This window comes from Syngnathoides biaculeatus, chromosome 3 (genome assembly GCF_019802595.1).
Source record: "Syngnathoides biaculeatus isolate LvHL_M chromosome 3, ASM1980259v1, whole genome shotgun sequence".
Classification (NCBI taxonomy): Eukaryota; Metazoa; Chordata; class Actinopteri; order Syngnathiformes; family Syngnathidae; genus Syngnathoides; species Syngnathoides biaculeatus.
This window is the reverse complement of record NC_084642.1, coordinates 22,924,410-22,948,862: the sequence shown is the minus strand read 5'-3', so window position 1 is coordinate 22,948,862 and position 24,453 is coordinate 22,924,410. Positions and strand designations below refer to the sequence as shown.

At 44.9% G+C, this 24,453-nt stretch overlaps 1 protein-coding gene and 1 long non-coding RNA gene across 2 annotated transcripts; one reads left to right on the top strand and one right to left on the bottom strand.

The window, feature by feature from the left end:
• The first annotated feature begins 1,596 nt into the window (after positions 1–1,596).
• LOC133497763 (uncharacterized) lies at positions 1,597–5,945 on the top strand. Its single transcript, XR_009794102.1, has 2 exons — positions 1,597–1,725; positions 5,582–5,945. It is a non-coding gene; the product is annotated as an uncharacterized LOC133497763 (long non-coding RNA).
• Positions 4,163–22,916, bottom strand: LOC133497762 (neuropilin and tolloid-like protein 2). Its single transcript, XM_061813912.1, has 10 exons — positions 22,907–22,916; positions 19,909–19,965; positions 19,695–19,838; positions 17,822–18,070; positions 17,688–17,735; positions 17,463–17,590; positions 8,883–9,111; positions 8,226–8,339; positions 5,663–5,793; positions 4,163–4,855 (listed from the first exon to the last, which is right to left on the bottom strand). Exons 1-10 carry the CDS (start codon positions 22,914–22,916, stop codon positions 4,163–4,165), a joined length of 1,803 nt encoding a protein of 600 aa, XP_061669896.1.
• Positions 22,917–24,453: the final 1,537 nt, after the last annotated feature.

Here is a 24,453-nt window from a genome sequence, read left to right as displayed (position 1 = left end):
ATTGAATGTGTTAGATATAAAAACACATCCAATGACTCACTTTTTCATTTTTGCAATGGAAAACAATGTATGACACATATTGCTTCTTACCTGCTTTCCTTAAGTTCTTGTTCATTTCCTATTGCAGTGGAAAGAGGCTTTTATTTATTCAACTTCAGAGAGCAGCACACATTTATCAGACCTAAGTGTAGCCTTTATTTGTACAAACAGATTTTATCGTAAAATTCAATAATCCATATTATATGTAGTTCCCACGAATATACAGTATAATGAAATGAGACTTATATATTTCAATATAACATACCGTCGAGAAATAAATGCCTCCTTCAAATGGACACTAAAAGTACGCAAGTGTCGTTTTTGAGGGTGTGAATTGGTGAGGATATTCAATAGTCAACTACTGCGCCTATTTGAACTTTGTTGCTAACAAAAATAGCAGCATCTCGTGTGGTGATAGACCGTTTTTAATACTGTCCTGGGAACTACAGATGTCCCCACTTGAATTCTTCAGAGGGAATGATCACGTGCTTCTGTAGTTTTGGTAGGTAACAAAGCTAGCGCCGTGACTGTGACATGTGATAGTATCAGTCACCTGAAAAAAAAGCAAGGTTGTGTTTAGTTTCCCAACTGTCACACGTGGCCTACGCAGAGAAATTGGGGCATGGTGGCCATGATCAGGCCACATAGAAAACAGGCTGATATTAAGTGGGCAGCAGTGCAGAGAATAAAGAGTACTCCCAGCAACTGGAGTGTTGCCGCTTTGTGTCGTCGCTGCGTCCCTGGACAAGACGCTTAAGCTACATTGCCCGTGAATGAACGCGGTTGGACTTTTTGCCTTGTGACCAGGTCAGTGTGCACGCCACCTCTCGCCCAGAGTCAGCCGGGACATTCTCCAGCACACCTACGACCCTGGTGAGTATACGTGGGATGGAAAATGGATGGACGAAAGACAGGCTGCTGCTTTGTTAGCAATATACAGCAACACATGGTGGAATTTCTGAAGGGAAAAAACTCGGTCCTATTTTGGGTGAGGCATTTATTTTACACTTTTTAAAACAGCAAAAAAAAAAAAGCTATACCACAGGCTGGTGAGTAGGTTTTCTTTTAATCCAACAATAAATTCACACATAGTGGTTAAATTATCATCATCAACGTCTCTTAAGGGGAAGCGAGTTGTGCTTGTTTTACATTTCACAATAATTAAAAATAAAAACACTTTTCTCTTACCAAAATAAGAGTCACTTGGCGTGCTTTTCCCCTGGAGAGATGGAGCTATAGGCGTTATTTCTGCGTGCGTGCATGTGTGTGTGTGTGTGTGTGTGGTAGGCCGGGATGCTAGTTCAACAAAGGCCAAAGCACGTCATACTCCATCATGGGTGCTGCGATGACCTCAATGATTTCAGCGAGGCTGAGGCTACTCGCACATCTTGCAATGCCACTCTGTTCCTGAGGAGGCACCAGTGAGCCACAAAACCAGCCAAAACAGTTTGAAGTTGCTTCCACATGAGTTTAAAGACTGATAGGTGTTATCCAGTTCATTTCCCGCCCCTCCCCGGGGAAGTTAGTTTGGTCCGATTTTTAAACAAACCCAGTGTGGTTTGGCAGCATGGCTTCTCTGGACCAAACCAAGTGGACTACTTCTTCTGAACGTTCCCTTCCACTGTACAGTACTTATCCTTCGGTGAAATTCATTCTGTCAGGTGTGGACACAGTAACCATATTCAGGTATGGATCACACAACACAGATTACCTAAATTCTAGTTCATGAAGCATATAACATTTTGAACTGAATCCCCCCCGGAATTCTTCAGACCAAACCGACTGATCTGACCCCACCTTGAACTAATGGTGTCATTCTAAATGAACTCACCAAAGTGCAGTATCTAAATTTGTGTGCAGAGCAAAATAAACACACAACAACTAATCACATACTCTCTTCTGTGATGTGTGAAGACATTAATAGAAATGGTGTGTGGACAAAACTGGTCTGAGACCACCGAGAACTAACTGAGTTCAGAATAAAAAATTTAAAGGACTGGAATTAATGAGCCTAAACATCATCATGGTAACGTAGACAATAGATTAAAACCTACCCTCCAAGGTCTCTCAGTACAAACTAGGTGGTTCAGAATTAACTGGTCGGACTGTGAACCAATTAGGTTTAAAACCCCTTAATATCATTATGGTGATGGAGACTACAGAGTCAAAACAAGTGACCACGGACTTACTGATCAAGTCTTTGCTTTAATCCCCTTAAAGTGCACTTGGCTAATATGTACTACTGCAGATTGTCCAGCAGTACCTTATGGGCAAAACCTCTTTCTGTTGAAATGACTTTGACTAATAAAAGAGTGACGTCACATAGTCTGTTGTGACACATCCCAACTGCGGGGGGCGGAGTCTTGGGGTTTGTGACTCCGACCAGATAAATTGAACTATTGCTGTATGAAAGCGTCTTTGGATTGATCTACTTGGACAAAACCAAAAGACATAACTGCTGACAACTTTGGGGTTCCATCAAATTCCATCATGTCACAAAGTCGTGACTTGTGAGAGTGAGGGAACATGGAACAAAACAAAAGAAAACAAAATACATCCATTTCCTACACCGGTTATCCTCACTAGGGTTGTAGGGATGATGGACCCTATGCCAGGTAACAGTGGGCAGGAGGCAGGGTACACCCTGAACTGGTTGCAAGGCAATCGCAGGGCACATAGAAACAAACCCATTCGCACTCACATTCACACCCACAGGTAATTTAGAGTCTTCAATCGAATGTGTTTTTTTTTTTTTTTGGGAGGGGGGAGGGGGAGTTAAACAAGACTACCCGGAGACAACCCATGCAAGCATGGTGAGAACATGCAAACTCCACAGTGGAGGCCTGAATTTGAACCCGGGTCCTCAGAACTGTGAGGCGAATCTGCAACCCCCCCCCCACCGCCCCTCCCTCCCCTAAATATAGATATACTGTATACTGTACAGTGGAACTTCGGAGTTCAAACATCATTCATTCTACTGAAGTGTTCAAAGTCTGATTTGTCCAACCTCCGAAATTTAAATGAGTTTAATCCGTTCCCAACCTTCAAATAGCAAATTCCCATTTTAATTTCTATTTCTGTAAAAACATACAGACCCTGTATTTTAAAAATAAAAATGCATAGATTTAAAGGAATGATTTAACCTTTTGGATTGTGATGTGGCATCAGTGGAAGGATGTGAAGAGAGGGAAGGAGGAAGTGTGATGCTGAAGTCACCCTCCATGATTTGACTGTGCAATTCTCCAGTAGCTTCTCCATTTCTTCTATTATCTGTGGCCTTTGCTTTGTAATGCTAGTCACTCCATTGGCAACAGTTCCTGCCTTTTATTACAGTTTTATTCTTTAGGAGAGTCGAAATAGTCGACTTAGACATACGATACTAGTTAGCAAGAGCTGCAACAAACATGCACCTATTTTTTTTACTTATCAATAATCTACTGTGGCTTGCTCAACTTACCTTTTTCCTTTGGTGCTGGTAGCACTGCTGTCTTTCTTTGGGCCCATGGCTAACAAAATACTGGATTTTTTTTTTTTTAAGTCTTGAGAAGCACTAACAATTGGGAGCGCTCACACTATGTTTCCCATGTACGTCCAGTATTGCTTGGCTTGACTCGGCTCCCCATTCAAGATGGGTTCAGCTATGCTCGGGTATTTGTAGTCTGAGAATTTGATCGAACACTGAAACATTTTTTACGCGGATTTTTTTGGGTCGAAGTCTGATTTGCACAACTCCTGAGTCATTCGAACTCTGAGGTCCCACTTGATATACAGGTGTATATATAGACGCTTAAACACACACACACGCACACACACACACACTGTACAATACACACTCACATGTATATCTCATCTGTGCATGGCAGGTGAACGGTATACAAAGTCTCTTGATAGGTTCTTCTCTCTGGGTAGTTTCTTGGTCCAACCAAGTGTCTGCATGCAGGTCTGAAGTTAACTTCTCTCTTGGTTATTCCAATTGTTCTGGTTCCTTGATCGCTGTTTTCCCATTCCACGGTGAGAAGAGAAGATAGGTCCATAGAAATGGAGGATTCTTGGTGGTTGACCACTGAGGTTCTATTCTGGTTACTTGATCCTGGTTTTCCAACGCCTCTGAGAGATTTCTCTTCTAAAAGTCCATTGACATGGAGCGCTGTTGAGGGTCCACCACTGAAGCGCTATTCCGGGCACTGTTGCCACGGATGGTGAGGGTGCCACAGGCTCCACCGATCCCACCGCCAATTCCACCGGCGATGCCACTGGGTCCAGCCATGGCGATTCCCCCTGTCATCCCCATGCCCCCGGCCATAGCTACTCCCCCCGTGATCCCCACCGGTCCTCCAATGCCCACGCCACCCATGGCCCCACCGCCTCGGCTGTAGATCTCACAGGGTATCTCCTCCGTGACACGGTCCTCGATGACCTGCTGGTCGCAGTCATGGGTCTGGGTATGCTGCTTGTAGCCATAGCAGCTCTTCTTGTAAGTGCCTGTGGAGTTGAAGGTCTTCATGGGCGGTGGCTTGGAGAAGTCGTTGTGGTAGGACAACTCCATGGAGCTTAGCGTGGTGCGGCTGTGCTTGATGCTACCGCTGCCCCCACCGCCTGTCCCCACAGATCCCTGCGAACCGCAGTGGTGCTCATGTACACAACGTGACATGGTGGATGAGCGCCGCACCTTGTGAAAGCTGTCTAACTCCTCAGACAAGTCGCCGAGATCCGACGACATCTCCTTGTCACGCAGTGAAAAAAGCTCATAGTGTGGTGGGTCAAAGACCTCTTGAAGACCTGCTTTGTTGAAGACACCTGGCCGACGGGCGACCACCTGAAAAAAACACATGACAACAGTTTGCATCTCCTGTTCAGGGACATCGGTGAGCTTCATTATCTGACTCCATAGACTTGAACTTGTGTCTGTGGTGTCTACAGTAAATCTATGTAATCAGTCACCTGATTCAATGGAATCAGCTGTGCCCACAGTGCTTTTGGTGAGTTTCTTGAGTCAGAAAAACAAAACAATACAATACAATTATCTGAGTCTGTAATGTTTTCAGTGATTTTCACTAACTTGAGTCTGTCACTCAATTCAATTAAACCATCACAGTCTGCTAACTTGAACCAGTACAACGGAATGATCAGAGTCCACTGTGTTTTCCAATCGGCAAATAATTGTAATCCTTAGTGATTCGATCAAATTATCAGTCTACTAACACCAATAATCTGAATCATCTGAATCCAGTGTTTCTGCAGACTTTCTTGTGTCAATAAAACAAATCATCTGAGTATGCAGTATTGATCAATTCATGAACTTGAGTGTGCATATTAAAAAGAATAATCTGAGTCTGGTGTCAATATTGGCCCTGTGACTTCCTGGCGACCAGTTCAGGGTGTAGTCTTCCTTTCGCATAATGTGAGCACTCCTGCAACACTTGTGAGGATAAGCAGTTTTGAAAATGGACATCTGAGTCTGAAGTGTCTCTGTTGAGTCATTTTTAAGCATAACCCTGGCTAACCTAAACTAATACCATGTGATTCTTTTTGTGTGCTGCAGGGCTACAGTTCCCACTAATGGTCTGGCATGCACACTACAGCCTCATTTTTCAACTTTGAGAAATCTTCTTGTCCCATTTACCTTTTTCCGGGGCTGCTTCATCTGGACCAGGATGGAAATGATGAGAAGAACCAGCACAATCCCAGATGAGACACCGATGACAGTACCGTGGGTCTTGGTGATCTGGTGGAAGAGACCGCCGGATCTCTTCTCTAGATATGTAGGGAAAACACCAATGAGAAGAAATGGAAGTCATACCTAAAAGTTGCAAGTCTCAAGTCTTAACCAAGTTTCAAGCAACTCTCATGTTACTTTTTGTGGGGGAGGGGGTGTAATCAAGCAATAAAGTTCATGCCAAGTCGAATCAAGTCTTTACTGGGTTAAGCAAACCATAGAGCAATTCATATGATCTTATTGAATCACGAGATTAGTCACACGTTACTCACTTGCCAAAATTACAGTGGTTGTAGGTATAGATTCACAACCAGAGTTTTATAACATTCTGTTTTCTTCGAAATTAAGTGGATAACTGACATGAAGCTCAGTTTATATTTGACCAGCTGGCAGTGAGTTTAACTGTGAAATTACTGTAATTTTCAAGGATTCACGGAATTTATTTGTCATACTGGCACACATTTTCAGGTGACATGGCATGAAACATGATACCCAAGATCCAGGATTTGCCCAATAAGGCCCGAGATTTATGAAATACAAATAGAATACAAAGATAAAATGCCTATCTACAAATATGGGTATGGGCAAAGATGCAAATGTGGCAAGAATGCAGATGCAGCAGAAATACAAATGGTTGAACTGTACATGATACAGTATATATATGGTTATTTGAACTTGAAAGAAGTGTTTCTTGTGCAGGGATCAATAGGCACGCGAGTGCTGATGTTGGCGCTACAGAGCGCTGTTTGAGTTAAACAGTCAAACAACTTCCGGAAATAACCTGTTTCTCACCCTAATGGTCCTGCACCAGATGCTCCACACCCTACGGCGTGATGGGAGAAAAAGGAAGTATGAGTGTGAAGGGTGGGGAGGAGTCTTTGATGATGCAGAAGCCCTCCCAAAATGTTCTTAGCAACCTTTACTGTCCTTTCTATTGCCTTTTGCAGCTGAGCAGCTTCTTTCCCACACCGTGATGCTGGTTCTGAGGACCTTCTCCACCAAACATCTGTAAAATCTCCTCGAGACATGTCCCACCAGTCTGGCACATCGCAGCTTCCGAAAGATGTTGAGATGTTGGTGTGCGTTCTTTAGCAGACAGGAAGTTTTTCAGTTCAAGGTGATATCCTCAGGAAGTAGGACCCAAAGGTACTTTTAGCTGGAGACCACTTCCAATGCTGCTCCTGTGATGTGGGGGGATTGAGAGGGGCATATGTCACTTCTGAAGTCCACTGCCATGTTCTTGGTCTTCTTCACATCGATGCAAAGGTTGTTATCCCTGCACTAGTCCACCAGATGTTCTATCTCCTCCCTGAACTCAGACTCATCACTTATGCTGGTGTGTCTCAGTATTGCTGTGTCAGCTGTTAACGTCTGACAGCACGAGAACTTTGCCGAGCAGTCATAGGTCAGTAGTGAACATGAGAGGGCCCAGCACATAGCCCTGGGGGAAGCTATTGCTGACTGTGATGGAGGAAGAGATGTTGTTGTGGATCTTGACATTTTGTCGTCTGTTGGTCAAGAAATCCAGGACCCAGTTTCCCAGTGATGGACTCAGTCCTAGAATGTTCAGCTTTTTTAGTATGCTGTGTGAGATCTTAAGGCAACGGTGAAATTAAGGAAAAGTAGGTTAACGCAGGAGTTCTTGCTCTCCTGGTGGATGAGGGCTTTTTTTTTTCTTAATGTTTTTTTCATTATTGTTAAGTATGAAGTTAGACTGTGTAACTTTTTAGTTTCTTATCTTTAAGTTGCAAATTTAACACATTGCTGAGTCAAGTCAAGTTAATTTGTACAGCCCTTAATCACAAAAGAGTCTCAAAGGGCCTCACAGGCCCACGGTTGATTATGATTAATGAGATCCCCTAATCTAAACCAAATATTAGTGTGAGATAAAAACCAAAACTCCTTTTGGGGAAAACAAGAAGGTTTGAGAAAGGATTGGAAATCTTTCAGGATGGAACAGGCTGCAATGGACGGCAAGGGACCTCCATTTATCACATACCCTTGTGCTGTTTCCATTCCCTTTTTCCATCCATCCATCCATCCATCCATCCATCCATCCATCCATCCATCCATCCATCCATCCATCCATTTTCTGAGCCGCTTATCCTCACAAGGGTCGCGGTTGCCAGTAAATTGCAGGACACAGATGGAAAACATCACTGAGTGGGAATCCCCACACTGCCTACACCAAAGTCAGGCGTGTGTACCAGTACTCCTCCTGTGACCCAAAAATCTATTTTCTTTCAAAAATGAAATAAATGACACCTTTAGAACACAGATTTTCAAGTGCAAAGACTGAAATCATGTAATTCAAGTCAAAGCGAATTTTCACATGTTTTAGCCAAACATCTCCAAAGGCTTTAAATAGGTGATTTAAGTCTGACTCTCGTCTAGTCATGTGACTGAAGTCCCCAACCCCAGCTGACAACTAACTAATTGTTGTCAAATGGTGGACCTTTTATGATGTTACCTTTGCAGTGATTTTCATCCCAAGGGTAGACACAGTTCTGGACACCATTACACACCAGCGAGTTGTTGATGCACATGTTGCTGTGGCAGAAGAAGGTGTTGGCCGAGCAAGGGGCTGCAGGCGAGAAACAGATACCAGATAAGAATAACATACCCAGGCTGGGAAAAGGGCCGGAAGCTACTTTGACGGTAAGAATAATCTAATTGCAAACAGTGACGCCGGAAAGCACACAAGCAGTCACACAGCAGCTGAGAGGCTAACATGACTAAGCAAGTTGACCGAAGTACACATGGAAGGAGTTTGTATGTTCTCCCCCTGTCTGCGTGAGTTTTCTTCCACATCCCCAAAAATGCGTGGTTCATTGAAGACTTGCCCAATGGTGTGAATGTGAGTCCAAATGGTTATTTGTTTGTTTCTATGTGCCCTGCAATTGGCTGGAAACCAGTTCAGGGTGTAGCCTGCCTCTCATCCGAAGATAGCTGGGATGGGATCAACCGTGCCCACGACGCTATTGAGGATAGGCGCCACAGAAAATGGACAGATGGTATTTCTTCTTTCTTAGTTATGCTGGCGTTTCTTTTCATGAATTCCAATCAACTGAAGAAGTATCTAAATCAATCAATCAATGACTAGTACGAGAAAGTGGGCAGGACTCACGGTCCACAAAGGAGGTGAAGAGCATGCGGAAGCGGCTCAGTCGGCTCTTCTCGTCGGCCCACATGCGCACGACGCCCACGCCGTTCTCCAGCATGACGTCGTTGGCCACGGTGCTGCAGAACTTGGCCTTCAGGTTCTCAATGGCGCTGCTGCCATCGTAGATGGCCACAAAGTTCTTCTTGCACTCGTTGGAGTGCTCCATTTGGTACTCCAGAAAGCGCAAGTAGATCTGCACGCACACAGAAACACACACGCAGACACGCACACCGATGAGAGGTCGCCAGGGCCTTGTCTCAAGCAGTTGAGGCAGATCGCCACCTCATACTGAGTCCTGGTTCTTTACATTTCTACTGTGGATAGAAGTCTCAGAAGTCTACAAAATTGTTCAAGTACGTATGCATTATGTGTGATGATGCGATTAGGCAAATAGACCCAAACGGTTCCATTTTGTGTGACTACACATTTACAGTGCATATGAATGGACAGCATTATGCATGAATCGGGAGATATTTACATCATGTGTGAATTCACAGAAATTTTCATTTTGCGTGGATGGACATGCACATGTTTGCATGTTGTGTGTATGCAAATGGACAAACTTGATGTTAATGTCTTGGAAACGGCCGTATGGTGCATAGCAAAAATGAGAAAGATGGAAAAATCACATACGTAAAAAAAAATGCTGCAAACACAGAAAAAACTCAAAGAAAGCCCAAAACAACTGCAAAGAGAAATGCTGCTAATGCACCACACAGCGCAAGTCCTCCAGACTATTACGGGACGCGACCTCTGGGTAGGACCAGTCGTGTGAGACCCAAGGCACCATCTCGGTAGATACGGCACGAGCATTTTGAGCTCCATGATGAAAATGATGCTAAATTAGGGAGGTCAAAGTTGTCAGCAAATTCCACGTATGTGGATGGCAAGTAAAGCAAAAGACCAAGAATGCTGGCACATTTTGCAGGATACGGTTGAACGGTGTACAATTACCCTGAGAGTACATTTCACATATTTTGTTGTTGTTGCTGCTTTTTATCAAATGATGCGTATTTGGCGTTGACAAAACAGTAACCCAGTTGAATATCCATTGAGCTAATTACGGCTAATTTCAGTGTCCGTGCATCGCCTTCTATGGGAATAACGACCTTTCCAACAAGGCCGCTAAATAGGTACGTTGGTTTATATGGCGCAACCTTTTCCCTTCTGCTTGTCCCGTCGTGTCATCTTTTTCCATCTAAGCCTATCTCCTGCATCTTCCTCTCTAACACCAACAGCCCTAAAGTCTTCCCTCACAACATCCATCAACCTTTTCTTTGGTCTTCCTCTCGCTCTTTTGCCTGGAACTCCATGCTCAAGGACCCTTCCACCAACATACTCACTCTCTCGCCTCTGGACATTTCCAAACCATCGAAGTCTGCTCTCTTGAACCTTGTCTCCAAAATATCCAACTTTGGCTTTTCCGAAAATGAGCTCATTTCTAATCCTATCCTTCTTCTTTTCCTTTCGGCTTGTCCCGTTAGGGGTCGCCACAGCGTGTCATCTTTTGCCATCTTAGCCTATCTCCTGCATCTTCCTCTCTAACCCCAACTGCCCTCATGTCTTCCCTCACCACATCCATAAACCTTCTCTTTGGTCTTCCTCTCGCTCTTTTGCCTGGGAGCTCCATCCTCAGCATCCTTCTACCAATATACTCACTCTCTCGCCTCTGAACATGTCCAAACCATCGAAGTCTGCTCTCTCGAATCTTGTCTCCAAAACATCCAGCTTTGGCTGTCCCTCTAATGAGCTCATTTCTAATCCTATCCAACCTGGTCACTCCGAGCGAGAACCTCAACATCTTCATTTCTGCCACCTCCAGTTCAGATTCCTGTTGTTTCTTCAGTGCCACTGTCTCTAATCCGTACATCATGGCCGGCCTCACCACTGTTTTGTAAACTTTGCCCTTCATCCTAGCAGACACTCTTCTGTCACATAACACACCAGACACCTTTCGCCAGCTGTTCCAACCTGCTTGGACCCGTTTCTTCACTTCCTGACCACACTCTCCATTGCTCTGTATTGTTGACCCCAAGTATTTGAAGTAGTCGACCCTCGCTATCTCTTCTCCCTGTAGCCTCACTCTTCCCCCTCCACTTTTCTCATTCACGCACATATATTCTGTTTTACTTCGGCTAATCTTCATTCCTCTCCTTTCCAGTGCATGTCTCCATCTTTCCAATTGTTCCTCTGCATGCTCCCTGCTTTCACTGCATATGACAATATCATCTGCGAACATCATGGTCCAAGGGGATTCCAGTCTAACCTCATCTGTCAGCCTATCCATTACCACTGCAAACAGGAAGGGGCTCAGAGCTGATCCCTGATGCAGTCCCACCACCACCTTAAATTCCTCTGTCACACCTAAGGCACACCTCACCATTGTTTTGCTGCCATCATACATGTCCTGTACTATTTTAACATACTTCTCTGCCACACCAGACTCACGCATGCAGTACCACAGTTCCTCTCTTGGTACTCTGTCATAGGCTTTCTCTAGATCCACAAAGACACAATGTAGCTCCTGCTGACCTTCTCTGTACTTTTCCACGAGCATCCTCAAGGCAAATAATGCATCTGTGGTACTCTTTCTAGGCATGAAACCATACTGTTGCTCACAGATACTTACTTCTGTCCTGAGTCTAGCCTCCACTACTCTTTCCCATAACTTCATTGTGTGGCTCATCAACTTTATTCCTCTATAGTTCCCACAGCTCTGAACATCCCCTTTGTTCTTAAAAATGGGAACTAGAACACTTTTCCTCCATTCTTCAGGCATCTTTTCGCCCGCTAGTATTCTGTTGAATAAGTTGGTCAAAAACTCCACAGCCATCTCTCCAAATTGCTTCCATACCTCTACCGGTATGTCATCAGGACCAACTGCCTTTCCAGTTTTCATCCTTTGTAGTGCCTTTCTGACTTCCCCCTTAGTAATCATTTCCACTTCCTGGTCCTTCACTCTTGCCTCTTCAACTCTTCCTTCTCTCTCATTTTCTTCATTCATCAACTTCTCAAAGTATTCTTTCCATCTATTTAGTACACTACCGGCACCAGTCAACACATTTCCATCTCTATCCTTAATCACCCTGACCTGCTGCACATCCTTCCCATCTCTATCCCTCTGTCTGGCCAACCTGTAGAGATCCTTTTCTCCTTCTTTCGTGTCCAACCTGGTGTACATGTCTTCATATGCCTCTTGTTTAGCCTTTGCCACCTCTACCTTTGCCCTACGTCGCATCTCGATGTACTCCTTTCGCCTCTCCTCAGTCCTCTCAGTATCCCACTTCTTCTTCGCTAATCTCTTTCCTTGTATGACTCCCTGTATTTTGGGGTTCCACCACCAAGTCTCCTTCTCCCCTTTCCTACCAGATGACACACCAAGTACTCTCCTGCCTGTCTCTCTGATCACCTTGGCTGTCGTCGTCCAGTCTTCCGGGAGCTTCGGTTGTCCATCGAGAGCCTGTCTCACCTCTTTCCGGAAGGCTGCACAACATTCTTCCTTTTTCAGCTTCCACCACATGGTTCTCTGCTCTACCTTTGTCTTCTTAATCTTCCTACCCACCACCAGAATCATCCTACATACTACCATCCTATGCTGTCGAGCTACACTCTCCCCTACCACTACTTTACAGTCAGTAACCTCCTTCAGATTACATCGTCTGCACAAAATATAATCTACCTGCGTGGTTCTACCTCCGCTCTTGTAGGTCACTATATGTTCCTCCCTCTTCTGGAAATAAGTGTTCACTACAGCCATCTCCATCCTTTTTGCAAAGTCCACCACCATCTGCCCTTCAAAGTTCCTTTCCTGGATGCCGTACTTACCCATCACTTCTTCATCGCCCCTGTTTCCTTTACCAATATGTCCATTACAATCTGCACCAATCACAACTCTCTCGCTGTCTGGGATGCTCAGAACTACTTCATCTAGTTCCTTCCAGAATTTCTCTTTCAACTCTTGGTCACATCCTACCTGTGGTGCATAGCCGCTAACCACATTATACATAACACCCTCAATTTCAAATTTTAGTCTCATCACTCGATCTGATACTCTTTTCACCTCCAAGACATTCTTAGCCAGCTCTTCCTTTAAAATAACCCCTACTCCATTTCTCTTCCCATCTACTCCGTGGTAGAATAATTTAAACCCTGCTCCCAAACTTCTAGCCTTACTACCTTTCCACCTGCTCTCTTGGATGCACAGAATATCAACCTTTCTCCTAATCATCATGTCAACCAACTCCTGTGCTTTTCCTGTCATAGTCCCAACATTCAAAGTCCCTACACTCAGTTGTAGGCTCTGTGCATTCCTCTTTTTCTTCTGACGCTGGATCCGGTTTCCTCCTCTTCTTTGTCTTCGACCCACAGTAGCTGAATTTCCACCGACGCCCTGCAGGTTAGCAGTGCCGGGGGCGGGCGTTGTTAACCCGGGCCACGACCGATCCGGTATGGGATTCTTTAGATGAACGCTCATATTTGTTTGGCACAGTTTTTACGCCGGATGCCCTTCCTGACGCAACCCTCTGCATTTATCCGGGCTTGGGACCGGCCTACAGATTGCACTGGTTTGTGCCCCCATAGGGCTGCATTTTTCTAATCCTATCCAACCTGCTCAATCTGAGGGAGAACCTCAACATCTTCATTTTTGCTACCTCTAGCTCTGGTTCCTGTTGTCCCGCCATTGCCACAGTTTCTAATCCGTACATCATGGCTGGCCTCACCACTGTTTTATAAACGTTGTCCATCATCCTCGCAAAGACTATTCTGTTACATAAAACACCAGACACCATCAGGTAGCTGTTCAAATCTGCTTGGATCCGTTTCTTCAGTTCCTTACCACACTCACCATTGCTCTGGATTGTTGACCAAAAGTATTTGAAGTCATACACCCTTGCTACGTATCTCGTATCTCTGGAGCCTCACTCTTCCCCCTCCACCACTCTCATTCATGCACAGATACTCTGTTTTACTTCTGCTAATCTTTATTCCTCTCCTCTCCATCTTTCTAATTGTTCCTCCACCTGCTCTCTGCTTTTACTGCATATCACAATGTCATCTGCAAATATCATGGTCCAAGGGGATTCTAGTCTAACCTCACCTGTCAGCCTATCCATTACTACCCCAAACAGGAAGGGGCTCAGCGTGGATCCCTGATGCAGTCCCACCTCCACCTGAAATTCTTCTGTCACACTGCCCACTGTTCTGCTGCCATCATACATGTCCTGTACTATTTTAACATACTTCTCTGCCACACCAGACTTACTCATGCAGTACCACAGTTCCTCTCTTGGTACTCTGTCATAGGCTTTCTCTAGATCCACAAAGACACAATGTAGCTCCTTCTGACCTTCTCTGTACTTTTCCACTAGCATCCTCAAGGCAAAGAATGCATCCGTGGTACTCTTTCTCGGCATGAAACCATACTGTTGCTCGCAGATACTAACTTCTGTCCCGAGTCTAGCCTCCACTACTCTTTCCCATAACTTCATTGTGTGGCTCATCAACTTTATTCCTCTCTAATTCCCACAGCTCTGAACATCGCCTTTGTTCTGAAAAATGGGAACTAGAACACTTTTCCTTCATTCTTCATGCATCTTTTCGTCCACTAATATTCTGTTGAATAAGTTGGTCAAAAACTCCACAGCCACCTCTCCAAATTTCTTGCATACCTCCACTGGTATGTCACCAGGACCAACTGTCTTTCCATTTTTCATTCTGTTCAATGCCTTTCTAACTTCCCCCTTACTAATCATTGCCACTTCCTTATCATTCAGGCTTACCTCTTCAACTCTACCTTCACTCCCATTCTCTTCATTCATTAACTTCTTGAAGTATTCTTTCCATCTATTTAGCACACTATTGGCACTAGTCAACATATTTCCATCTTTTTCTCCTTAATCACCCTTGCCTGCTGCACATCCTTCCCATCTCTATCCCTCTGTCTGGCCAACCTGTAGAGATCCTTTTCTCCCTCTTTCGTATCCAACCTGGTGTACATGTCTTCATATGCCTCTTGTTTACCCTTTGCCACCTCTGCCTTTGCCCTACGTCACATCTCAATGTACTCCTTTCGCCTCTCCTCGGTCCTCTCAGTGTCCCACTTCTTCTTCGCTAACCTCTTTCCTTGTATGACTCCCTGTATTTTGGGGTTCCACCACCAAGTCTTCTTCTCCCCTTTCCGACCAGAAGACACACCAAGTACTCTCCTGCCCGTCTCTTTGATCATCTTGACTGCAGTAGTCCAGTCTTCCGGGTGTTCCTCCTTTCCATCGAGACCCTGTCTCACCGCTTTCCGGAAGGCCGCACAGCATTCTTCCTTTCTCAACTTCCACCACCTGGTTCTCTCCTCTACCTTTGTCTTCTTAATTTTCCTTCCCACCACCAGAGTCGTCCTACACGCCACCATCCTGTGTTATCGAGCTACATTCTCCCCTACCACTACTTTACAGTCAGTAACCTCCTTCAGATTACGTCTACCTCCGCTCTTGTAGATTACTCTATGTTCCTGCCTCTTGTGGAAAAAAGTGTTCACTACTGCCATTTCCATCCTTTTTGCAAATTCCACCACCATCTGTCCCTCGAAGTTCCTTTCCTGGATGCCGTACTTACCCATCACTTCTTCATCGTTCCTGTTTCCTTCACCAACATGTCTATTACAATTTCCATCAAGCACAGCTCTCTCTTGGTCTGGGATGCTCAGCAGTACTTCATCTAGTTCCTTCCAGAATTTCTCTTTCAACTCTAGATCACATTCTATCGGTGGGGCATACTGATATTGTTCATTCTGTTCACCTCCAAGGCATTCTTAGCCATCTCTCCCTTTAAAATAACCCCTACTCCATTTCTCTTCCCATCTACTCCATGGTAAAATAATTTAAACCCTGCTCCTAAACTTATAGCCTTACTACCTTTCCACCTGGTCTACTGCAGGCACAATAGATCAACCTTTCTCCGAATCATCATGTCAACCAAACCCTGAGCTTTTCCTGTCACAGTCCCTATACTCAGTTGTAGGCTCTGTGCATTCCTCTTCTTCTTCTGTTGACATATTTGCTTTCCTTCTCTTCTTTGTCTTCGACCCACAGTAGCTGAATTTCCACCAATGCCCAGCAGGTTAACGGTGGGGGGGGGGGTGGACGTCGTTAACCGAACTGGTATGGTATTCATTAGATTAACGCTCATATTTGTTTGGCACACTTTTACGCCGAATGCCCATCCTGACGCAACCCTCTGCATTTGTGCCCCCTTTGGGCTGCATTCTACCTCCTCGATCTAGTATCTGTAAAAGTCACACTCTGTTCTCACAGGATTGGTCATACTGGAGGTCGCGCCCCCTTGTTATCTGGCAGATGATTGCGGTCAACGTGATGTAATTGTCTCACTGTTGTTTTGGCATTGGTGTGTTTTGTTGAGTTTGCATTGCATTTTTACTTTGCACTTGTTTTCTGTGATTGCAAGATTTTTATCTTGCAGCAGGTTTCCTGTGCATTCTTTTTCGATTGCAGGATTTTTTTACATATATCTTGAAGCACTTTTTCTTTAAGTGCTTGTGTTTTTGTTTTGTCTTGTTTCATTCCTGCATTTTCAACATATGCTCATTTGCAGCCTATTTAGGTCCCCATATGATGTTCATATTGTGTGGATGTAATCTATAGCACTTTATTTACAAATAATATTAGCAGTAGAAACGATTGTTATATAATGAATGACAATGTACATCATGGTGACTCCATTAATGAACTCACAGTGACGTGCCAACAGCCAAAAATGGCTTGTGAGCACTCATGTAACTTAATCAGATGTGCATGATTTTGTGTCGTCGCCATGTTGCGGCCGAGGCAGGCCCGTGACTCATTTAGTCCGGGGGTGGCCGCGGCGGCGGCGGGGGCGCCCGTGAGTCACGGACGGTTCGGTTCTCCTTTTTTTACATGGGGTCACATGTACTGTAAGTGAATTTAAAAAAAGGAAACCCATCAAATGAAAGCGATGCAAAGTCATTAATGTTTAATGTAAGAACAACCTGCATCAAAGAGATGTTGTCATATTTTGAAGACATTTACGTCACGGGCTTTGTTTTCATGGACTTCATAATGCGTGCATGTTGCAAATCTGCACGGAAGCTGACTAGACCCGATATTGGTCATCTCTTTGACCAGCGTACCCGAGCGCAAGTTCTGTGCTGATGTCCGCGACATTGTTAATGTGGACACAGCCCACAAATCAAAGTGGCTCCTCTCATTCCCTTGAAATCGATGCAACGATTTTTGGGATGGAGACGATTTTTGGGGATGCAACGAGCTCTGCATGATTGCAGCATTGTCACTTGGCCAGTTTGGCAACTGGGAATGTGATTAAATACAGTACAAGCAGCAGTTGATGACTGCTGGGAACTTAAATATGTCAACACACTCCATCTTTTGATGGCCAGACAAGTTCGAGATGGACAAACAAGTTCGAGGTGGCCAGTCTCCCTGCATCCCCCTACTAGATGCTATCCTGCTGATGAACACTGTGAAAACCTGCATTAACAAGGTGCTTACAGACCTTTGACTGGGGGGGAGCCCTGATGGTCCAGATGCAGTCCAGGGCGTCTCCGGGCTTCACCCGCTTGGCTTCGTCCACTTGACTGGAGCGAATGATCCCGTCAAAGCCGCCCAGCTCAAACTGACAGTCTGGAGAGCGACCAGGAGGATGTAGAAGAGGAAAGGATGGTGTGGACGTTCTTGAGGCATCATTTTATTTCCAAATCAAAAGCATGTAGAATCTTACCCGGGATTGGGTTTAACAGTCCGCCCACATGCAGATGGAAGTCAGGGTCTGAAAACACAAGAGCAAAATAAACTTCCACTCCTTTATTTTCTTTCTCCTGTCATGTTGTATTGACAGTCGCGATGTGTTCTGACCCGCAACGAACGTGTACTTGATGCGGAATCCGAGGCCCTCCAGTTCCTCGTCACTGGTGAACTTGATCCACATGAAGCGTCCGGTGGACGTAACGAGTGCCGGGGTCTTGCCTCCGCACACCCGGTCGATGAGGGGCGAGAAGCCGAAGGGTCCGTCGCGGATCTCGATGTGGTCAAAGCGGCACTCGAAAGACGGCTCGATGTAGTAATTCTTGTCAAACGCAAGCTGGATCCTCTGCCTGGGCAGAGCTGTTGGGCGAGGCCGTGAGCGCTCATGTTGAAGCACCACCTAGAACACGCTCATCGGTTTTTGAGAACTTGAACATGAGATGTGAACAGTCAGCTTCAACGGGACTGGTGTTAATGTTTAAATGAGACATTTTAAAACAGTTCCCAGGTATTTTTATAATCTGTGTCATGGTTCTCAAACTGCCCCGAGGATCAAGAATCATGAGTGAATCAATAAAAAAGGCAGCTGTTGAAGAGTTTTAAGCTATACTTTAACAATTTAGTTTTATGCAGTTATCAGTCTTTGCATCTTTTCAGCATTTACTTTCATACGGACATCCATCCATTTTATTAGCTGCTTATCCTCATCAGGGTCGCGGGAGGGCTGGAGCCTATCCCAGCTGTCAACGGGCAGGAGGCGGGGTACACCCTGAACTGGTTGCCAGCCAATCGTAGGGCACATCGAGACAAACAGCCGTACTCATAATCACACCTCGGGGCAGTTTAGATATTTAATGTTGGATGTTTTTTGAGATGTGCGAGGAAACCGGAGTGCCAGGAGAAAAAACGCACGTAGGCACGGGGAGAATATGCAAACTCCGCACAGGCGGGGCCGGGATTGAACCCCGTACCTGGGAACTGTGAGGCAAACGGTTTACAAGCTGAGCCACCGTACCGCCTCATATGAACATACTGTACATTTAATGTATTTTGGAAAATAAATGATGTCTTATCTAGGACTTTAAATAATTAAGGAGCTAAAAGTGAAACCAGATCTTTTTTCTCATTTAATAATAGAAAACCCATCAAGTCAGTACCGATTTGGCAGTACAGACAAACTGGGACCAAGCGTGGTGTATTTGATGTCTTTCTAGTCATGGATTATTTTCTAGAGCATTTGTCCTCATTACAGTGGCAGGTGACCTGGACTTTATCCCAAGTGGCCCCTGGCAAGAGGGCACGCCTTGGACTGGTCACCAAACAATGTCATGGAACGATGGCATCCCTGCTGACAAGCCACACAAGCACAGGTTGCAACTCAGAACCACAAAAATCTGAAGATGCGCGAACCCCAAATACAGCTTTTCCCACCTGGGATGTTCCCTCTACATTCTTCCGTCAGACTGTTTCGTCATTGGTCGGGTTTTCAGTCAACGTTTACACAGTCATGGGTCGGTCTTAGGTGTCATTCATGATAGCTTCACGATTAACTGGTCACACCAATGAGAGCGTCCATCGGCAGGATAAATCAAGTTTAGTAACTGTAATGCCTTTTCCGGCCTAGAGGGGGCAGCAATGAGCCATGTGTGGACGGAAGGAAAGGAACATCTTCTTGCCCCTCCCCCCCTCCCCCCATTTTTTCCAACCTTAACATAATGACTTTTTGCAACAATATGACTTTTCGCATTCTCCCTTCTTTTCTTATATATATATATATTATATATATATATATAATATATATATATATATATATATATATATATATATATATATATATATATAAATAAATCGTAATGTAGTAAAATCCAAAGAAAAAAGTGAACCGGCTTCCCTCTTCCCTCATCCAAATCTCCTCGGTGGAAGTCACGAGCACTCGATCTGAGACCCGTCGATAAGACAGATACCTAGAAAGCTCCAGTCTCACCTTCCAGGATGTAGACGCACTCCTTGTTTGGCGGATACGTCTCAGGGTACTTTGGCGACGTGAACACGCCGCCATTGATGTTGCGCACCCACGTGCCGCAATCGTTCTGGTTCGGGCTCTGGACGCCGTTGTCGCTCAGGGAGTCTTTAGGAGGAAGATACAGTAGATTGCGGTGTAAAGATTACAATGTCACATTATCTTTTGTCACGCTTACCTTTGGTTCTCTGTGCCAGAGCGAGGCCCTCTTCTATGAGAACAAGGAGAATCAACGCTGGAAAGAACCAATATCAGGCATTTTAGAAGAATAAATCATATTAATGGTACACTTATCTATTCATTATATCTTTATTTATTTGGTTTTGATTTCGTCATCTGGAGCATTTGTAACACACAAAAATATAGATTTATTTAGCCCCAATAGAGATTGTCAAGGATACATTTGTCCCTTGAATTGGTCAGTATAAATCTCATTATTATTGTTGTTATTGTTATATGTTCTTATTTTGACCAAACAGTGGGTTTCTGATGATGTCATCTCTTTCCATTAAACATTTTTGAATTTTGACACTTATTATACTCCCCCCCACGCATTTTTCCGTTATTCTGTCTTTTTCCACGTATTTTACAATATCATATTAACTACAAAAAAGGAAACTATATAATCCATCCATCTTCTTAGCTGCTTATCCTCACGAGGGTCGTGGGGAGTGTTGGAGTCTATCCCAGTTGTCAGCGGGCGGGAGGCAAGGTACAGCTTGAACTGGTTGCCAGCCAGTCGCACGGCACATCGAGACAAACAGCAGCACTCACAACCACACCTGGGGGCAATTGAGAGTGTCCAATTAATGTTGCATGATTCGGGGATGTGGGAGGAAACCGGAGTGCCCGGAGAAGACCCACGCAAGCACAGAGAGAACACGCAAACTCCACACAGGCGGGTCAGGGATTGAACCCGGGACCTCAGAACTGTGAGGCATATGTGCTTTCCAGCTGCCATCAAACTACATCATGTAAAATAAAATAATACAGTGTATATAAAATACTGAAGATAGATAGATAGATAGATAGATAGATAGATAGATAGATAGATAGATAGATAGATAGATAGATAGATAGATAGATAGAGATAGATAGATAGATAGATAGATAGATAGATAGATAGATAGATAGATAGATAGATAGATAGATAGATAGATAGATAGATAGATAGATAGATAGATCTCTTGTTGCCAATTCACAGCCTTGAGACATGAGTCACATGACGTTCATTTTGACTTCATCTGAAATTCCCAAACCAAATATGGTCGGTTGGTAAGCCTCCTAAAGTACACTTCCTGCAGTGCATGTACACTAGTAGTACCTCAATTAATACAACCTGTGCTCTATTTGACGCTGCACCTACATTAGTGACACAAATGGAAATAGAAAAACTTTTCCTTTGGTTTCCACCATTTAGGTTGCTCGATCCTGCCGTCCCCGTCTCCCCTGCTCCCCAATGACCATTGTGCTCGCTACCCCAACTATTGCAATCGCCTCCCTGTTATAACCCGCAAGACCTCAAAATGGTTTTGTTGACACACACCAAGTTGGAGGACTTTTAATCTTCTGTAATGTTTCATTGTTTGATATCATGCGTTTCCGATAAATGATACAACAATCCCCTGCAACTATTTATATGCATTTTCAAGCCTGTCCTCTATAATCACTGAATGCACCTGTTCCCATCATTTCCGCTGTATTTTTGTACTCTTTTTCTCATGCTATAAGATACTACAAGGTGGCACCATGGAACTGGATTATAGAAAATAATTGGTGTCAATGAAGTATGTTGGAAGGAGCATCTTTAAGATTTTTTTCAAGTTGGGGAGAGGCTAAGTTTGGTTGGCTTCTGAGTCTTCACGGAATCGAGTTTATTTGTCATGTCATGTCATGATCCAAGCCGCTCATCCTCACAAGGGTCGCGGGAAAGCTGGAACCTATCCCAGCTAGCTTCGGCGGAAAGTCGGACTACACCCTGAACTGGTCGCCAGTCAGATATGGACACCATCACTGAGCGGGAATCGATCCCACAGTGCCAGCACGAAAGGCATGGGTGTGTACCACTACACCATCACTGACTCTCTGTACTTTATTTGCACTCACGAAATCAAAAGATCCGTTTGCTTTTCATTCGTAAGCTAATGTTGGAAGTTAAGTTTGAAATATTGTTAAAATGTTTTGGAATCACCTTTAGGGTCTCAATAATTAATATAAATTGCGTGCAATTTTTCACTATTTGCAACAGAATCCCACATTTAGCTGAACTCTGGTGTGAGGTATAAAATAGTTAGACGTGTCACAATGAATCAATCGCTCAACCGATTAATCGTTGAGAGCCATTGTTTCGCTGAAAATTGTCCAAAGCCGTCAGATTTCGTCGTCCCTGACGATGCCATTCGGGCAGAAAGCCGGTGGGAAAAGGAGTTCACGTTCAATTTCGCATTTGGCGATCAATCGGAGCACATCAGCTTGTCTACCTCCCCCCTCTGACACAGGTATTAGGACCAATGAATACCTGCTCTTAAATAGATGAGCCGCGCAGCTACTTGTTATTTATTCTCCATCCATCTGTCACTCTGTGTATGTCCATCCATATTTTGGGGGGTATCCAGGTGTGCGAGTGCAGTGAACCCCCTTGAGCCGCGTCGCTGACGTGACACAGACATCTAGTGGAAGTGTATCTGCAGTTGGAGAACCCGAGAGCGCTGAAGCCCGGCGACGCTCGCCACCGACACGACTCCTTTGTCTCCCCGCGCTGCCGTCCTGCGTTCGGCCGGTTGTGGCGTTTGAGCCGAGCGGCGGACGAGCGCGCTTGCGTGCGCGGACGCACTGTGACCTGGCCTTCGGATTTTAGCGCGTACACAGATGTGGTGATTTTACGCAGGAAATCTCCCCCGCCCCCGCCTCCACTAACAGATCCGTGGGGCGCATTTATACCAACGACGCTGGAACACAAAGCGAGATGACGCTTGTCCGCCACACGCACGCAGCGCGGTTTCGTGGCTCATCCCTGAAGGTGCTTTCGTTATTTTACGATGTATTTTCCCTTCGGAGTCTGCTCTGAAGACGACTGTTGCTTCTTTAGGACACGGAGCTAATTATTTCGGATAAAGTTTGAATGGCAATTCCTTGATAATCAAATAATATTGATAATAATCATAAGAGACGCTCACCTCTGTGCATGATATCCCGTGCAAAGACGTTCCCTTTTTCAAACTAGAATCTTCTCGCCGCGCCAATCTTCATAGGAGCGCTTAGCAAAGCTCTACAAGGGGGCATCCATCCATCGCGCACAAGCGGCTCCTCCTCAGCTCGGGTGCGCCCTGGAAAGTCAGGAGGGGCTTCTCAGCATCTCAGCCTGGTCATCGTCACCACCGCCACACCCCCAAGGTCGGATCCCAACTGCGACTCAAACCCAAGTGTGATGCTCCAAGGAAATCCGGTTTCCAAAGAGATGGAGAGAGAGATGGGAGGGGGGAGGGGGTGGGAGAGAGAGAGCTAGAGACTGAGAGAAAGAGAGAGAGCAGCAGGAGGACGAGGAAGTGTCCGCTCCCACGTCAGTGGGCGCACTGAGGAGGAGCTGCGCCCGCATTTAAACCCGCGGGCGGGCGTTTGTTGCCGACATCAAGCACTGTCCTGGCGCATGGATGGCGACCCTTTTCCGGTTGGCGCCTTTCAAACAAAAGACCAAAAATGATCCCAATGAACCAAAAACAGTCACAGTAAAAAGAAGTGAGAGTTCAGCTTTTAATACGAAATTGTATTTGCCAGTGTGTGTGTGTGTGTATATATATATATATATATATATATATTCAGATTCCATGCCTCCTGAGGTGTTGTGGTGACATCCCACTGGGAGGAGACACCAGGGATGACCCAGGACACACTGGAGAGACGACATCTCTCAGCTGGCTTTTGAACACCTCGGAATCCCCCAGGAAGAGCTTGATGAAGTGGGCTGGGCTTCCCTGGTAAAGCCACTGCGCCCGCGACCCGACGTTGATTAAGGGGTAGAAGATAGATGGGAATATTCAGTGCAGCTCTGCTTACCTTTTGGCTTTCACGAGATAGCAGGGGCTTCACACCCAGGTTTTATGCATGATAGTGCCTTAGACTTGGAAGAGGATCTGAATCTTTCATATCTGGTCATAGATGGGAAGAGAAACCTGGAGTGCAGGTGCTTATGCAAATGTCACTGTTATGTTACATTTTGAAAAGATTCTGGACTGCTTACAGCCACATTTTTTGGGGTGAATTTTCCCAATACCTAAAGATTGACTTGGTCAATTTTACTTTCGATGGGTGGGCAAGGACTCCAGACTCTTAATTTTTTTTTTTTTTTTTTTAAATACAAGCTATTAAAAAGTCAATTTTGCATAATATGTTCCCATATGAGATTTATTGTTCCAATTAAGTAGTGAACACAAGATTGAGGCGAGCTGCAATAATTCCATCGATGAAGACTGATTACATGGGCCGTGATATCCAGGCTATTATGTTGAAAGTGAGAAGACTTCCAGTTGTGCTCTGCCATGCGTACGTAAACGTGAACCATCCCCTCCACACGTACGCATCACTGTAAGACTGCACGGCGTTGATGAGAGAATAAAAATGCTAACAATGTCACACTCGTGTCTCCTCTCAGCATGTTTTATGCAGTAGACTGCAGGGAGGGGAGTGGGGGCTTCTTCTCGGCAAAATAAAAACCGTTTCATTTCGC

What these genes read in the sequence shown, in the direction of transcription:
- LOC133497762 (XM_061813912.1), bottom strand. An exon ending in ACTGTTAAACCCAATCCCGG is followed by an intron (nt 17,591 to 17,687) that starts GTAAGATTCTAC and finishes GTCGCTCTCCAG; the next exon opens with ACTGTCAGTTTGAGCTGGGC. An exon ending in GGATGAAAATCACTGCAAAG is followed by an intron (nt 5,794 to 8,225) that starts GTAACATCATAA and finishes CTACATATCTAG; the next exon opens with AGAAGAGATCCGGCGGTCTC.